Raw genomic sequence first — 17,776 nt, 5'->3', positions numbered from 1 at the left:
TCACAAGCAGATTAAGCCCATCAGTCAGTAAAAAGACAGCACGAAGTCCACACTGTTTTCAACACACAAACCAAGAGCAAATCTGGGTAAGACTCTGGATAGTGGAGGCATGGCAGGGAAGTGAGGTGTGTGCAGGAACTGCTTGGGTCTGGAAAGCTGTGAAACCATCCCACACCAACGCCATAGGAACCAGGGGAGGACAAAATGCAGAACACAAACTCCCAGTTCACGAGCTAGCAGGTGGCCATAGCTGCTGTGAGCTTACTTTGGATCTGGGGGTCCTTCCCCAAGAGGTTTCATTGACAGCTTGCACAGGGAGCGAAACACCAGGAAGGCGTCCTTCTGTAGAATGTGAGAGAACCTAGCAGTCACTTGATGTCCTTGAACATCTGGTTCCTATGGTGAGAAACAAAGGGAAATCCATGAAGAAAGGGAATTACATCACAGAAACCTACATTCCTGTATTTATTCAATTGGGACATGGGGAGGGAGGAGACACAAAATAGATGTCATGGCTGTGTCTCAGAGCAACTGTAAAACCTTGTCATTTATTCTTTCTTTCTTTCTTTTTTTTTTGGTTTTTGTTTTTGTTTTAAGATTTATTATGTATACAGTGAGTGTTCTGTCTGCAGGCCAGAAGAGGGCACCAGATCTCATTGTAGATGGTTGTGAGCCACCATGTGGTTGCTGGAAATTGAACTCAGGACCTCTGGAAGAACAGCCAGTGCTCTTAACCTCTGAGCCATCTCTCCAGTCCCTGGTTTTGGTTTTTTTGAGACAGGGTTTCTCTGTGCTGTTTTGGTACCTGTCCTAGATCTCACTGTGTAGATCAGGCTGGCCTCGAACTCACAGAGATCCGCCTGGCTCTGCCTCCTGAGTGCTGGGATTAAAGGCGTGCGCCGCCACCACCGACGAGGTGTCATTTATTCTTTAAAGTCTGTGTGAAGCCAGGTATAGACACACACCTGTCATCCCAACATTGGGAATGGAGGCTGAGGATCAGGAGTGCAAGTTCCTCCTCAGCTATACACTGAGCTGAGTTCAAATGTGGCTGTTTAACAACCTGTCTCAAACAAACAAACAAACAAACAAAAAAAAAAAAAAACAAGCAAACAAAAGAAACAGCCAGGCGGTGGTGGCACCCACCATTAATCCCAATACTAGGTAGGCAGAGGTACGTGGATCTCTATGAGTTCAAGGCTAGTCTGGTCTACAGAGCCAGTTCCAGGACAGCCAAGGCTACACAGAGAAACCCTGTCTTCAACAACAACAACAAAAACCAAAAACCAAAAACTAAAAGAATTCTGAAGCAAAGTGATTGGGAAAAAATGACATGCATTTCAAAATCAACTTAAAAATCAACTTAAAAATATTACATTTTGCCAGGTGTGGTAGTACACACCTTTAATCCCAGCATTGAGAGGCAGAGGCAGGCAGAGCTCTGACTTCAAGGCTAGCCTGATCTACATAGTAAGTTCCACACCAGCCAGGGATATCAGACCCTGCCTCAAAAATTAAGTAAGTAAATAAATAAATACATTTAGGGGATAGAGAGAGAGGTGGCTCATTGGTTAAAAGAATGTGATGCTTTTCCAGAGGACCAGGGCTTGATTCCCAGGACCAACATGAAGGTTCACAACCATCTGTAACTCTAATCCTAGGGAATCTATACCCTCTTCTGCCCTCCCCAATTACCAGGCCATGCATGTGCAGTTCAGACATTCAGGTAGGAAAAACACTCATACACATATAAATAGACTTAAAAAATTACATTTAAGTGCCGGGCGGTGGTGGCGCACGCCTTTAATCCCAGCACTCGGGAGGCAGAGGTAGGTGGATCTCTGTGAGTTTGAGGCCAGTCTGGGCTACCAAGTGAGTTCCAGGAAAGGCGCAAAGCTACACAGAGAAACCCTGTCTCGAAAAACCAAAAAAAAAAAAAAAAAAATTACATTTAAGCAAATATTTACAACATGTAACAAAGGTCAATATAGCCTTTACACATAGAGATTCTTAGACTCGATTAAGGAAATATAGAAACCCTCCTCCCAAATGAAAACTGGGCAAAAAAACATGAGTAAGTAATCACTAAGAAAGCCAAATATAGGGCTGGAGAGACGGCTCAAAGGTTAAGTGCACTGGCTGCTCTTCCAGAGCTCCTGAGTTCAATTCCAAGCAACCAAATAGTGACTCACAACCAACTAAAATGAGATCTGGTATCCTGTTCTGGCCTGCAGGCATACATGCGGGCAGAATACTGTATACATAATAAATAAATGAATGAATGAAAGAAAGAGAGAGAGAGAAAAAAAATCAAGCCAAATATAAACTAAACCTAGCTGGGTGTGGGTTCATATGCCTTTAATGCCAGCACAGGCAGAGGTGGGTGGATCTCTGTGAGTTCCACAAAGTGAGTCCAGGACTGCCAGGGTTATTACAGAGAAACCCTGTCTTAAAAAACAACAACAATAAACAAACAAACAAAAAGAAAAAGAAAACTAAACTTAAATAATGTTATTACTGGCCATTAGGGTGGGATTGTCCTCCTGTCAGAATATAAAGATTCAAATGAATGCTGTCACTCAGTTTTAACGAAGGAAGAAAAAATGGCTTTTAAAAGACTAAGGGAGGAAGGGCAGGACCTGAGTAGTGCCTTCCCATTAGACCAAAGGCTGAAGCTTCCAGATCATCATTTGTCAGGAGCAGCCTTGGTGTGCGTGTGTGTGTGTGTGTGTGTGTGTGTGTGTGTGTGTGTGTGTATCCCAGGGTGGCCTGGAACCTGGCACTGCTTCAGCCTCCAAAGCGCGGGCCTGTCGGGCATGTGTTATCATGTTCACTTTAAAACATTCCCTCTCTTGCTCTGTGTGTATGTGTATATACACTTTTAAAAAACATTAAATTCAGTTACATTTCACTCTGGACCAGAATCTAACTCATGGTGGACAAGCACTCTGCTTCTGGGATAATTCCACAGCCTAGAGCTTCCAACTCCTGTGACACTGCTTAGAGAAATTTACCCTTACAAAGAGTGAAGGGCTGAGGAGATGGTTCAGTAGGTGAAGTCATGCACACAAGCATGAGGACCTGAGTTCAAAGCTGCAGCACTCCCATGAAAGTCAGGTATGGTAGCATGTGTCTGTAATGCTGGTGTTGGGAGGTGTAGACAGGTAGATCCTGGGCTTGCTAATCAGCCAGTCTAGACAATCACTGAGTTCCAGATTTAGTTAGAAACTCTCTCTCAAAAAAAGTTGGAAAACAACAGAGAAAGATACCCAGCATTGACTTCTGGCCTCCATATAAGTACAGGCAAGAACATGTGCACATATGCATATCACACACACACACACACACACACACACACACACACACACACACACACGCAGAATTAGGGATATATATGGCAGAGGTAGACAGATCTCTGTGAGTGTGAGGCTAGCCTAGCTACATAGTGAGACTTGGTCTTTAAACAAAAAAGTTCAGTAGTGATGGTGTATATAACCAACATTAGAAAAGGTAAGCCGGGCGGTGGTGGCGCACGCCTTTAATCCCAGCACTCGGGAGGCAGAGCCAGGCGGATCTCTGTGAGTTCGAGGCCAGCCTGGGCTACCAAGTGAGTTCCAGGAAAGGCGCAAAGCTACACAGAGAAACCCTGTCTTGAAAAAAACCAAAAAAAAAAAAAAAAAAAAAAAAAAAAAAGAAAAGGTAACTCTGCTTTACAGAGTACGAGACCAACCCCTGCATGGCCCTCTTGCACAGCCACCTCTCTGACAGAGCTATTATTCTGCATCTTCTAAAAGCCTGCAAACGGAAGGGTGTCCATACAGGATACGGGATGCGCGATGGCGATGACATACCAGGTTATCCGCTGAGGACAGCGACTGCCTGTCGTCGGCAATGCCATTGGTCTGTGAGTTCTCATCAACCCCTGGCTGAACAGCGTAGTCCTGGCACTCCAGGGCACCCAGGACTCGGTCGGGCTCCGTCAGACCATGTTTTTCTGCTGCTTCTTAAGACATAAGTGCAAAGTCACTGTCCAGTGAGCGTACCCCAGAAGGCCGCCTGAACCAGATAGCATGTGCTCACAGACTCCGTACCGCGTGCCCCTTCTTCCCCAGCCCCCCACAACACAGCGGGACTTGAGCTTCCTGCCTGACTCTCATCTACAAGCCCACTGTCAGGGCCACAGCAGTGCACAACCCCCCGAAGGGGCTCACTCCCAACCCTGCAAAGCTGTGCATGCGACAGCCCTGCCCACCCCCCACTTCTGAAAAGACTACAAGTAGCAAAACGTGAAAACAAAGATTTTCTATAAAGAGTCAGGGTTAGTATCACAAGAATTAGGACACAGTTTAAAAGAACGAAAACCGGGCTGCAGAGATGGCTCAGCGGTTAAGAGCACTGGCTGTTCTTCCAGAGGTCCTGAGTTCAATTCCCAGCACCCACATGGTGGCTCACAGCCATCTGTAATGAGATCTGGTGCCCTCTTCTGGCATACAGGTGTATTGTATACATAATAAATATACATTTAAAAAAAAAAAAGAGAATGAAAACCAAAAAAACTTAGTCACAAGGAAAAAACAGACCTGAGCTTCCTGGAAACCATGTGAAAAACAGAAATTACACAAATTTCATCATTCAACTAAAGAAAACATATCTGATACCAAGCAAAACAATAGGAGAGGAATCTGTTACATATTTCTTCATATATGCATGGGACACTGAAGAACTTAATAAGCAGTCTTAAAATATGTTGTTTTGTCTTGTTTTTGTTTTTCGAGACAGGGTTTCTCTGTGTAACAGCCCTGGCTGTCCTAGAACTCACTCTGTAGACCAGGCTGGCCTCAAACTAAGAGATCCGCCGGCCTCTGCCTCCTGAGTGCTGGGATTAAAGGTGTGTACCATCGCCGGGCGGTGGTGGCGCACGCCTTTAATCCCAGCACTCGGGAGGCAGAGCCAGGCGGATCTCTGTGAGTTCGAGGCCAGCCTGGTCTCCAAAGCAAGTTCCAGGAAAGGCGCAAAGCTACACAGAGAAACCCTGTCTCGAAAAACCAAAAAAAAAAAAAAAAAAAAAAGGTGTGTACCATCATACGCAGTTTCAAAATGTTTTTCTAAACTGGGCGGTGGTGGCACACGCCTTTAATCCCAGCACTCGGGAGGCAGAGGCAGGCGGATCTCTGTGAGTTCGAGGCCAGCCTGGGCTACCAAGTGAGTTCCAGGAAAAGGCGCAAAGCTACACAGAGAAACCCTGTCTCGAAAAAACCAAAAAAAAAAAAAAAAAACAAAAACAAAAATGTTTTTCTAAATAGAAAATATTTTAAAACTATATTTTATTGTGTATGGCGGGGGTGGGGGAGGCAGAGGACAACTTGTGGGAGTCAGCCTCTCCTTCCACTATGTGGGTCTCAGGGATTGCACCTAAGTCCTCAGGCTTGGTGGCGATACAGCTTTCCCTGCTAAGGGATCTCAATGGCCAGCCACAGTTTTATAAAACATCTATTTAACTGACATGTTATTGACCCAGTGCTGCTATATGATAGGCTGAGGTGTGATGGGCAAACACGGACTATGACAGATGGCAGGGGCTCTTTAAAGGCCTTGCTACAGAGCTAAATACGTGCTGGGCTCTCTGGAAGAGCTTGGCTGCACTCCAGTTAACAAAATGAAGGCTCAGAGATGTGGCTTTCCAACTATGACATCAGACTGGGATGTAACTCAGTGGCACTGTGGCATGTGTAAGGCTCTGGATTCAATGTCCAGCCTGGAACTCACTATGGGTTCTCCTGCCTCAGTTTCCTAAGTGTGGAGGATAGGCATGGGCCACAACACTCCTATAGAAACGAATGTAAACCATGTCTCAGTGTGGACACATACATATAAAGAACTCCCAATATTTTATTAAAAGGAATGAACATTTCCATGCCTCACATACTCAACTACATAATCATTTGTGTTCTACTGTGTCTTTCATTTAAAAAAATGATGATTGCAACCCGCTACCATTTTTTAAAAATTTCTTGTCCAATTAACAGCACTGGAACAATGTTCAACATGCAGCCACTGACTGAGTTTGGGGCAAAGACAAAGGAAACAGCATCAAGGCTAGCGCATATAAGCTGACCAGCACTGAGTGCACCATGAGAGGTGGGACTGGAGGCTCCCAATGAGCACCACTTCCCTGTGTGCCTAACACCCACTGCTGTGTGGACTGCACACATAAACATCTGCCTTGATATCTTAGCAGCTCTGATGCAGAAGACACATGGAATGGACCCCTCTGTCTCCAGGTAGATAGAGCATCTAATACTGCCACTGTAGACTATGGTCCTTCACCTCAACCTAGACAGAACAGAACCAATTACTGTGACCAGATCACAGCTGTGTGCCAAGTGCGGGCTGGGAGGCAGCAGCAACTCGGTTTCCAAGAGCTCCGTGAGTTCACTGAGGAGAACCCCTAACCAGATGTTTCCTGAGTGGCTCTACAAAGGAGAAGGCGTGAGGAAAGGCAGGGCTGTCCACTCACCTTTCACAACAGATGTGACCACATCCTCTAAGATGTCCTTCACCACCTCCTGGGCTCCATCATCAGTGCCTGCATACACCCCAAACACGAACACACACAGGGTGTTTCCAGGGAAAAGAAAGGAAGGAGAAAGAGATTATGGCAATGGCCTTCTAGAGTCCCGCTCTAGAGGGCAGAGGTACAAATGTGTTCCCTCCACCACCAAATCTGCAAGCAGAGAGGATCCCCTCAGACGCAGAACTCAAGGGAAGGATCGGCTAGGATTTCAAGTCTCGCTCTCAGCAGCACTGAAACCCTGTCCTGACCCCTTCTCCTTCCTAAGACCCAGCTGCTCAGCCCAGGCTACCCCATCCCGAACCCTGAGCAAGAGCTGCTCTGCATCCTGGCAGAACTAAGGATGGGCTTCTCTGTGCCTGCACCAAGTTCCTGACCACAGAGCTCTGGCGAGTGCCATGTTGGGCTCCCTGAGTCAAGCCTGCCTAGAATTCAGCATGAGCTTTCTAACCTGACACTTGAGGACTGACTACATTTCAGATGAAATTATTCTGCCAAATGGCAAGAGGTCCAACATCTCAAACTATTCATTGCTTATTTTTTTAGAAAATCAGTCCCAGAGAAGAGCTTATGGAGCGAACAGGCTCCAACTAGATATGTGGAAGTGACATCAGAGGTTAGCAAACAGTGCACTGAGCAGAAGGCACCAATCATCTCAAATGAGCACCACCAAAGAGTGGGGGAGTGCTTGCCTCAGTGAGGACTCTCAGTCCGCCGTCACTGCTGCCAGATCTGGGCTTGGTCTGAGGTTCTGGGGAGCAGCACTAAGTATTTTCATTTTCAACTGTCACTGAACACCCATAACCAAATCCACTCAAGTGAGATTACTGACATCATATCCTTTTCTTGGAGAGCAAAAAAGAACCTGAATGGAAACTGAGAAATGACCCAACCACAACCAAAATCTTCTAAATTCATTTCTTTACCTCAAAACCATGATTTAAACTGGATTACAGTTCCCCAAATCTCTGTTTGAGTTTTTACAGCATCCTTCATGACCTCTGCCCCATTGATGCTCCACTTATATATACACATGCAACAGCATTCAATTTACTTTAAACAATAAATCCCACAAATACCAATGTAAAAGGTGCTAATTATACTGTAGCAATACATGTTAAAGTAAGTCTGTAACTACTAAAATACAAATTGCTCACTTACCAGCCATATAATCATCTACACCATGATCTGTAAACATTAAGGCTAGATATTTCAGAACTGGCTTTTCCCCTTTCTGGTACTGAGGATTGAACCAGGGCCTCACATATTGGACAAATGCTCTACCATGGAGCTCCACTCCAGCCCATGACTAGGTATTTCTAAGTTCCTGCTTAGTCCCAACACACTGATGCAATGACTTCATAAAATTATGCTGATCATATCTAATCTATGCTGTCTGCTTCACAGTACCCTGTTCACATTCAACACCCAAGAGACATGGAGTCGTGTTATTAGAGGCTCGGGTGTGACCAAAGGCCACAAAAGTGATGGCTAACATAAGCAGGCTTACAGGTGTGTGTTGTTTAGCTGCGAACTGCTCATAAAACTTTGAATCAGCTGCTAATAATTGTTAACTGAAAGACTGCTCAGTAAGTAACACATCTGGCCTCTATTAAAAAAACCTGCACCCAGGCTAGGTGCGGGTGGTACACACCTTTAATCCCAGCACTTGGGAGGTAGAGGCGGGCAGATATCAGTGAGTTTGAGGCCAGCCAGGTCTACAAATTGAGTTCCAGGATGGCCAGGGCTTTTACACAGAGAAATCCTGTCTCAAAAAACAAAAAAGAGCCGGGCGGTGGTGGCGCACGCCTTTAATCCCAGCACTCGGGAGAGCCAGGCGGATCTCTGTGAGTTCGAGGCCAGCCTGGGCTACCAAGTGAGTTCCAGGACAGGCGCAAAGCTACACAGAGAAACCCTGTCTCGAAAAACCAAAAAAAAAAAAAAAAACAAAAACAAAAAAGAAAAAGAAAAAACAAACAAACAAAAACCAAAAAACCCTGAAGCCAAAGGTGGCGGTGGTGCACGTCTTTCCTTTAATTCCAGCATTAGGGAGGCAGAGGCAGGTGGAGCTCTGTGAGCTCGAGGCCAGCCTGGTCTACAAAGTGAGTTCCAGGACAGCCAGAGGTGTTACAGAGAAATTCTGTCTCGAAAAACCAAAAACAAAACAAAACAACAACAACAAAAAAACCCAAAACCAAAACAACAAAAAAATAAAGCCAGGCCAAGCATGGTAACTCAAGCATTTAATCCCAGTATTCAGTAGGCAGAGGTAGGCTGATCCCTGTGAGTTCCAGGCCAGCTTGGTTCATATATCAAGTTCCAGGACAGCTAGGTCTACATAGTGAGACCCAGTCTCAGGAGGAAGAGGAAGAGGAAGAGGAAGAGGGAGGGAGGGAGGGAGGGAGAGAGAGAGAGAGAGAGAGAGAGAGAGAGAGAGAGAGAGAGAGAGAGAGAGAGAGAGAGAGAAAGAGAAAGAGAGAGAGAAAGAGAGAGAGAGGCTAGGACTTTATCTCAAAACAAAGAACAGTAAACCCATTGCTGAAGGCAGGCCTGGGGGGCGGGGTAGGCTGCATCACTAACTACAGGGAAGTTTAAAGCAGAAAGGTCACAAGTTAAAGGACCCATTAATCCCAGCACTTGAGGGGTAGAAGCAGATGGATTTCTGGGGGTTCCAGGCCAGCCTGGTCTACATAATAGGTGTCAGAGAAGCCAGAGCTAAAAAGTAATACCCTGTCCAGGAAAGGAGGAAGAGGAGGAGAGAGTGGGAGAAAGAGAAGAAAAAGAAAGCGGCTCTTTTAAAAAAAGGCCAGAGAGAACTGTTTCACACAAAAGTAGATTCAATAGGGGCCTAAAGTGAAGGCTCTGGAGACGTGTGCTTGGCCCGCTTCCCAGGGTGGGGAGTTGAGTCCCTCAAGCTCCCAAGCCTCCATCCCTCACCGTAAACACCGTAAACACCGTAAACACCGAGTGAGTGTGCTGGGAGAAGGCAGTCATGCACCTCCCAAGGAGGACTGCTCATTCCTTCACCTATCTGGCCCCAGAGACTAAATCCAAAATGAAAATTTCCAGCTAACCAAATAGAAAGCACTTCTAATTAGCTACAGCCTTCGCTATTTTTCATTTCCAAAAAGAACAGTAAAATGTCCATACCAACATGGACCTCCCTTTCCTCACTGCAGATTTTCCACTGAAATAGCAGCAGGATTGCCCCTTTTCTCAGTCTTCCTATCATTCCTTCTCACTGTGGCCTGGCAAGGGTACAGGCTGGACCTATAATTGCCCCTGTGCAAACACAACAGTTGGCTCTATATCCATAGGCTCCACACCGACAGAACTAACGAAATGCAGGGAAAACACATCTGTACGAACATGCAGAGGTACCCCACCATCATCACTGCCAAACAATACAGTTCACCACCTGCACAGCACTGACTTGTACAGGGCAGCCTAATTCACAAACAGGAGAGTCAAGTTAACATACAGAAGGATGCCACACGATGCTCTTTATCACCATGACAGACAGCAACAAGGCCATCACCAGATGACCATACTTCCTTCCCTGACCTTGGCCCAGGACTGAGTCAAAATAAAACTCTTTTCTTTATAATTTAAAAAACTAACCAGGCAGTGGTGGCCGCACGCCTTTAATCCCAGCACTCGGGAGAGAGAAGCAGGCTGATTTTTGTGAGTTCGAGGCCAGCCTGGTCTACAGAGCGAGATCCAGGAAAGGTGCAAAGCTACACAGAGAAACCCTGTCTCGAAAAAACAAAAACAAAAACAAACAAACAAAAAAAGATAACTATATTATAGTGTTGGGGATTTAGCTCAGCGGTAGAGGGCTTGCCTAGCAAGCGCAAGGTCCTAGGTTCGATCCTCAGCGCCAAAGAAAAAAAAAAAAACTAAGCCGGGTGGTAGCATCATCAGTCCTGTAACGGAAGCAGAGATGACATCAGCTGAAAAGACAGGTCAGAGACACGGTGTAGAGCAAAGAACGTGAGAAGCATTAGAAACACCCAGGAAGACAAGGTCTTGATAGCTGAAGACTTTTGGATCTGGTTCAGACCACTGGCTCAAGAGGAGGTGCAGTAGTTATTCCTAAGTCATCACCATTTTATGCTTAATAAATCATTTACTGTCTGATTATAACCAAGTCTGGCATATGATTTTGTTTAAAAATGGAAACAAAGCCGGGCAGTGGTGGCGCACACTTTTAATCTCAGCACTCAGGAGGCAGAGGCAGGAGGATCTCTGAGTTGGAGGCCAGTCTGGTTTACAAAGTGAGTTCCAGGAAAGGCGCAAAGCTACACAGAGAAATCCTGTCATGAGAAAAAAACAAAAACAAAACCAAAACAAAACAAAAGCCTGACTTCATGAGTTCTATCCTCAGCAGAGAACTGACTCCCACAAGCTGTTGTCTAAGGCCTATAGGTGTCCTATGACACATGCATATTCATGCTCATACATAAGTGCACACAAATTAAAAAAAAATTTTAAGCAAACAAACAAAAAAAAAAGTGAATTTTGTTTGGTGACTAGAAGACAACAAAGGTGTCTCCAAGCCATCGACCTGTCTGTTCACATGCCTGCCCATCTGGTGTTCTAGCCCCTCACAGGGGCTATGCATGGTACCAGACTGCCAAGTACTACATGATTAATCACCTAGTTAACTCCCTGTGGAGTCCAGGGGCCCCAAACTACACCTACTGTGATAAGGCCCACAGGAGCAGCAGCAGGCGGCTCCATTCCAGGACTTCCATCAGGCCTCACTGGCCATGCCCCATGCAGTAAAGGGAAAGGGGAGGCCAAAAAAAGGCCCAGAATAGACAAGCTGCCCCCAGGGCTTTCCTTAACTGCTAGCCCACCTTCCCAGTGTGTCCCACAACCCCAGAAGATGCCCACTCACCCCTGGAAGGCTCAGCTGAACTAGAGAATGATGAGCCTCTTTCTCGGTGAGCCTCTCCATTTTCTGAGCTTGATTTCCCTAGGCCACTCCTGGCATGATCACCGTTGGGCAATTCTGTTTTTTCAGGAGTCGTTGGTTTGCTCTGGGCCTGGCTCTGCTTCAATCGGCTGAATTTAGGAGATCCTGCTGTGGCCTGGATCACAGGGGACTGAGGTTTAGACTGGATTGGTTTTTCCAATTCTCTGGCCTCCTGTAACTAAAACACAATAGAGAAGGAGTCCATCTAAATGGTTCTAGCATTTTAGTAAGAAACAAAAATTACAGCAGACTATTGTTTTAAAAATTTTCAACCAGCTAATAAAACTTTGTGCTGTTTTCCTGGGTGCTGGGGTTAAACCTAGGGCCTTGTGTATACTAGGGTAGGGCTCTACAATTAAGCTATATTCTCAGCCCAGTATAAAATTTTTAAAAGGAAGTAAGTCTAAAGCAAACTTAGAATGTGATGACCAAACTTGAAAACCCATCTTCAAGTTGCCCTCTGGTTTTAAAATTGGAAGTCTCTCTCAGGAAAGGATAAACTTTTAAGTGTCAGTGGCCCTGTACATGCAGGAGCTGATAACAGCAGAACATGTAGCCAGCCCAGCTGTCACTCACCACTTGATTTTCCATGCGGGTAAAGATGACATTCAGCATCTGGGTAAGCGTGGCCTTGGCGGTGGTTTGATTGATGAGGTTTTTGCTGGCCAGGTAGATATTGTAGCATGTCCTCACTGTCTGCAGGATAGTGCCTTCATGGATTTCAATGTGTGGGGAGGTCACTGCAGTCAGAAGAGCCTGAGATAGGGCAGAAATGGTCACCTTCCAGAATGCCCATGTCCCCTTGGCCAAACTTTTCTAGAATAGTTGAGGTGTATTGAAACTTATTATATACAGGCTGGCCTCAAACTTTCAGCAATCCTCCTGCCTCTGTCTCCCAAGTGCTAAGATCACATATGTGCACCAACATACCTAGCTTGACTTTTTTAAATTCTCAGACGGTCCTGCAAAATCATCTGGATGATTAGTACTCAGATTCCTATTATTTGGGATTTAAAAAGCAATTGCTAATTCCCTAAATTCACATCATTTGAAGTAATTAAACTATGCTGAAATAGGTATTCTAGTGGTTAGTTAAAAAAAAATTTTTTTAATGCTGGGCAATGGTGGCTCACACCTTTAATCCAAGCACTCGGGAGGCAGAGGCAAGAGGATGGTGTATAGAGTGAGTTCCAGGACGGCCAGGGCTACACACAGAAACCCTGTCCAAAAAAAAAAAAAGCAAATAAATATTAAAAATAATTGAGCCATCCGGGTTGGTGGTGGTGTAGGCCTTTAATTCTAGTATTTAGGATGCAGAGGCAGATGGATCTCTGAGTTTGATGACAGCCTGGTCTACAGAGTGAGTTCCAGGACAGGCTCCAAAGCTACACAGAGAAACCCTGTCTCAGAAAACAAAACAAGCCAGGCGGTGGTGGCGCACGCCTTTAATCCCAGCACTCGGGAGGCAGAGCCAGGCGGATCTCTGTGAGTTCGAGGCCAGCCTGGACTACCAAGTGAGTTCCAGGAAAGGTGCAAAGCTACACAGAGAAACCTTGTCTTGAAAAAAAAAAAAAAAAAAAAAAAACCCTGAATATTCTGGATGTAAATATTGGTTGAAGAAAACTAAAATGAAAACTAGACCCTTCCCTCACAAAACACAACCTCCTGATTTCACCCACAGGACTCACGAGTACTAATATACAGAAGGCGCCCAGTTTCCCACACAGCTGAGATACTTGGGACCTAAGATCTGCAAGGATGCCTTCATCCATCCCTCTCACTTCCTGACACACTGGTGGTAGCAGCTGATGTCAAGCCCTTCCTGACAGTAAACATGGAACAGGGACGAGCTGGGGAGACGAGAGACAGGAGCGGGTTCTGATGTTAGAGTACCAATGCAGACCTGCAGAGCAATGGTTGGCTGGAACCCTGAATCCCCAGAGAACCTTAATGAGTTCACAGGTGATTACAGTATTGTTGGTGGGATTGTCTACTAGGGACCCACCTGGTCCGACTCCTCTGGGCTTGTTGCATGCTCATAAATCATGATGCTAACAGAAGCTCTAAGTAACTCTTCCACTCTTCTGTTCCAGCTCAATGTCACCCAACCAACACATGGTAAATGAAAAGCCCACATTCCCGAACCCAGACCACGCCAACAGAAATACCTTAATTATTTGTAGCTGAACCCCTTCATCCGTCTGAGGGCCCTGAAAACAACTGCAAATGGTTTCAACAATCCTGTCGATCAGCCGCTTCCCGGGAGCGCCACTGTCAGGGGCGTTGCCAGTGATGTGCCCGTATGCGATGAGTTTCTGCACAAAGAAAAAGCCAAGGTTACAAGTTTCTGTCTGGCTAGATAAGACAGGAGGGATGATGGCCTTGAACTTCTGGCTCCTATGGCAGCAGTTGCTCCCAGGAGCCAGGCAAGCACAGCTGTTCTGAGTACAACTTTAGCCATCTCCCAGTGGATAAGCTGCCTTTCAGAGGCTACCTGCCTGTGCCACCTTATACTCGACCTCGACCTTGGCACAGAGAGAGATCCATGAGACAAAGGTCAGGGTGAGCTCTATACCTGGCTAAGATTCAGAATCATCCAGAGGAGCCCATAAAAATGCAGTCTCCTGGACCTCAACCCAGACCTACTGAACTGGAAGTTACGGGGCAGAAGCTCAGAATCTGTTTTTTTTTTTTTTTCTCAACTGTCCAGGTTACTCTAAAGGTCAGCCCGACATAAGGCCCAGACTTCTAAGGCACACTGTACTTCCAGGGAGCTGGTAAGGATGTGAACACGCTGTTGTTCTGTATGTAGCTGTGCTTCCTGCCTTTGCCTACACAGGTAGACAAGTGCTCCTGAGGTCGCCCACAGAGCAACCACCAGAGTACTAGGACGGTGGCCACCCTGCAGAAGCTTGCAACATTTCTGAGTGGCTTTCTCCACCACTAGCTACAAAGCACCTTCATTCAATAAGCATAAAAAGATCAAGAGTAGCTTATATCGGGTGGTGGTGGTGCACGGCTTTAACCCCAGCACTCGGGAGGCAGAGGCAGGTGGAGCTCTGAGTTTGAGGACAGCCTGGTCTACAGAGTGAGTTCCAGGACAGCCAAGGCTACACAGAGAAACCCTGTCTCAAAAGAGAGAGAGGCTTAAAGCAGAAACACAGGACACAATGGTGTGACAGAAGGAATAGACTGCCTGTCCCTCTGATGTTCAAGCCCAATTCTGAGACCCAGAAGGAAGCAGGTAGAATAGAGGACAAGTCAGAACTGTTCACCTCCACCCAGGCCTGCTGCTGCTGGGCAGGCTCCTGAGAGGGTGGGGCTGGCTTTGGGTGGACAAGGGCCAAGTTCTGACACTGCTTCTCCCGCTTGACATTAGGATTCAAGTTCTGTCATGAGCACTATGATATATATGAGTGGATGAGTTACAGCTCCCAAAATAACAATGTTGGAAAAGAGATTCCCTGAGACCAGAAAGCAGCTTGCTGCTTCAGAATCACACCTGGGTTTCATCTCGAGCACCAAAAAAGAGAAAACGGGCTTCCAGTTGAACATGGTTACACAGGTTTGTAATCCCAGCATCTGGGAAGTTGAGGCAGAAAAGATTATGAATTTGATGCTGGCAATCAGCTAGGCTACACATCAAGAGCTGGTATCAAAACCCAAAATAGGGCCAGGTGTGGTGGTCGCACGCTTTGCCACACCTGGCTGGCAGGGGCAGGCGGATCTCTGGCCTATGCCAAGCAGGAAAAGATGAGATCCTGTCTCAAAAATAATATCAAATAATTAACTTTAATTAAGGGCAGGGGAAACAGTTCAGTCATTAGTGTTTGCCATGCAGGCATGAGGACCTGAATTTGATCCCCAGCAAAAAGCCAGGGGTAGCGGTTGACATGCCTTTGTAATTCCAGCGCTAGGAGGTGGAGACAGGCAGGGCCCTGAGGCTGGCCAGCTGCCAGTGAGAGACCCCGTCTCAAAATCAAAGGAGACAGCTCCCAAAGAGCAACCCGAGGATCATCTCCTGCCTCTACATATACATATACATATACCCACATACATGTGCACACTCCACCATGAACCACACAAAACCAACCACCAAAAAGAGCTAAAACACAACATCTGTGACATAAACTGACAACCCAGGCCAATCATTTCCTGTAGGTCTCATTAGGAGTTAAAGAAAATGACATTCTATTTTTTTATCTTTTTCTTTAATCTTTTGAGATAGACTTATATATACTAGAACTTGAACTTCCGGTCCTCCCGATCCTCCGACCTCTATCTCCTGAGTGCTGGGATTACAGGTGTGCATCACCATGCCCCTTCTATGCTGTGCTGGAGACTGAATCCAGGATATCATGCAAGTTAGACAAGCACTCTACCAGCTGAGTCATAGCACTAGCATTCATTTTGTATCTAATTTTTAAAAATTATTTATTGGCTAGGTGGTGGTGGCACACGCCTTTAATCCCAGCAGCTGGGGCAGTTTGAGGCCAGTCTGGTCTACAGAGCAAGTTTCAGGACAGCCATCACTACACAGAGAAATCCTGTCTTGAAAAAAAAAAAAGTATTTATTATTATTTTTTATGTGTATGGGTGCTTTGCCTACATGTATGTCTGTGCACCATGTACATGCCTGCTACCTGTGGAGGCCAGAAGAAGGCATCAAATCCCCTGGAACTGGAGTTACAGAAAGTTTGAGCTACCATATAGGTGCTAGGAATTGAACCTGGGTCCTCTGGAAGAGCAGCCAGCTCTTAACCGCTGAGATGTCTCTCTGGCCCCATTGTTGTTGCTTTTGAGAAAGGGTCTCACTGTGTAGTCCTACCTGGCCTCTGCCTCACACAGCTCCACCTTTCTCTGCCTCTACACATGACTTGTGTTTAATTTTTATCTTGACCTTTTAAAAATTCTATTTTTGGGGGCTGGAGAGACGGCTCAGAGGTTAAGAGCACCGACTGCTCTTCCAGAGGTCCTGAGTTCAATTCCCAGCACCCACATGGTGGCTGACAACCATCTGTAATGAGATCTGGCGCCCTCTTCTGTGTACACAATAAATAAATAAATCTTAAAAAAAAAAAAAAAAAATTCTATTTTTGTATGTTTATAATGAACAAAGTTTAGTAACAGTATACATGTTAATTTTAAGCTAAAATATACTGAAATATATTGCAAAAAAATGAATATACAAGCAGAAAAACATTAGCGTAGGCAAGACAGGCCCTGCCCCGCGGCAGTGCGGGCCACCAAGTGCTAAAGGAAGGAGCACAGGCCCCCGGTGCTGCAGGAGCTGCAGCAGGGAAGTCTCTAGGCTTCTCCGTCAGGGAGGAGCGTCTGTGCCAACTGTGCTTATCACAAAGCACACCCTAAAGCACCTCTGTCCCCGTTGCCTCGAATGACAAGGCACAGTGTAGGTGACTTCAGCTGCTTCAGTTCTCTCGAAACCAGACTTCACCCCTAGATTCTGGCCTTCAGTTTCCAGGACAGGAGTTTCCTCAACTGCCAGGAAATTCCAGTCAGGCAGGCTTAGCAAGGGAGCAGAGGGTGAGCTCCTTTTCCATTCAGTCTCCCAGGGAGCCCATCCACTTCCTGAAGTCATAAAAAGGGTAGCACACTTTAGGCCTTGTACTAATGTACACAGAGATCCCAGTGTACCTATTAAACTCCAAAGAATTCCATTCAAAAGGAGAAGCACACACCTTAAGCCTCAAGACTCCCAGTGAGCTGGAGGGAAACAAATGCCAAGGTGTTTAATATCATGCATTCAGAGTCCAGGAAGACACTAATGCCGTCCCTGAAAAGGTCAGGTCACGGGTGAGAGTTAAGACCAAGGCTGCCAGGAGTGGCGGTGCACAACTTTAGTCCCAGCACCGAGGAGGCAGAACCAGGAAGATCTCTGAGTTTGAGGCCAGCCTGGTCTACAGAGCGAGTTCCAGGACAGACAAGGCTACACAGAGAAACCCTGTCCTGAAAAAAAAAAAAACGGAGGTCAGCCATCTCTCCACAGAGAACCAGGTACTCTACTGAGCATACAAGTAGAGCATACAAGTCAGGTGGTCTCTACTACAACTACTCACCGACACTACAATGGTGGGAAGGCAGCCTCAGATAAGCAAATAAACACACATCTCTCTGTTGCTATGACTGCAAGTTCTGTCCCCCAGATCCATATTCTTAAGTCCCAGAACCCAGTGACCATTAGGAGGCTGGGCCTTTGGGAGCTA

At 46.1% G+C, this 17,776-nt stretch overlaps 1 protein-coding gene across 5 annotated transcripts in view; it reads right to left on the bottom strand.

The window, feature by feature from the left end:
• Arfgef2 (ADP ribosylation factor guanine nucleotide exchange factor 2) overlaps positions 1-17,776 on the bottom strand; it is an 89,447-nt gene that overhangs the window by 52,674 nt on the left and 18,997 nt on the right. For 2 of the 5 annotated variants that reach the window (XM_052722997.1, XM_052722993.1), the window contains exons 4-9: positions 13,721-13,867; positions 12,129-12,308; positions 11,475-11,730; positions 6,518-6,586; positions 3,852-4,003; positions 266-396 (exon numbers count right to left, since the gene is read on the bottom strand). In XM_052722997.1, the coding sequence (XP_052578957.1) occupies positions 266-396; positions 3,852-4,003; positions 6,518-6,586; positions 11,475-11,730; positions 12,129-12,308; positions 13,721-13,867 (935 nt within the window). The remainder of the gene's footprint in view (positions 1-265; positions 397-3,851; positions 4,004-6,517; positions 6,587-11,474; positions 11,731-12,128; positions 12,309-13,720; positions 13,868-17,776) is intronic. The other 3 variants (XM_052722996.1, XM_052722994.1, XM_052722995.1) reach the window with 3 other exon arrangements.

Source organism: Peromyscus californicus, unplaced genomic scaffold (genome assembly GCF_007827085.1).
Source record: "Peromyscus californicus insignis strain IS unplaced genomic scaffold, ASM782708v3 Scaffold_7__1_contigs__length_154581171, whole genome shotgun sequence".
In the NCBI taxonomy this organism is placed as follows: Eukaryota; Metazoa; Chordata; class Mammalia; order Rodentia; family Cricetidae; genus Peromyscus; species Peromyscus californicus.
Note: the sequence above shows the minus strand (reverse complement) of the source record. Positions and strands in the feature narration are given on the sequence as shown.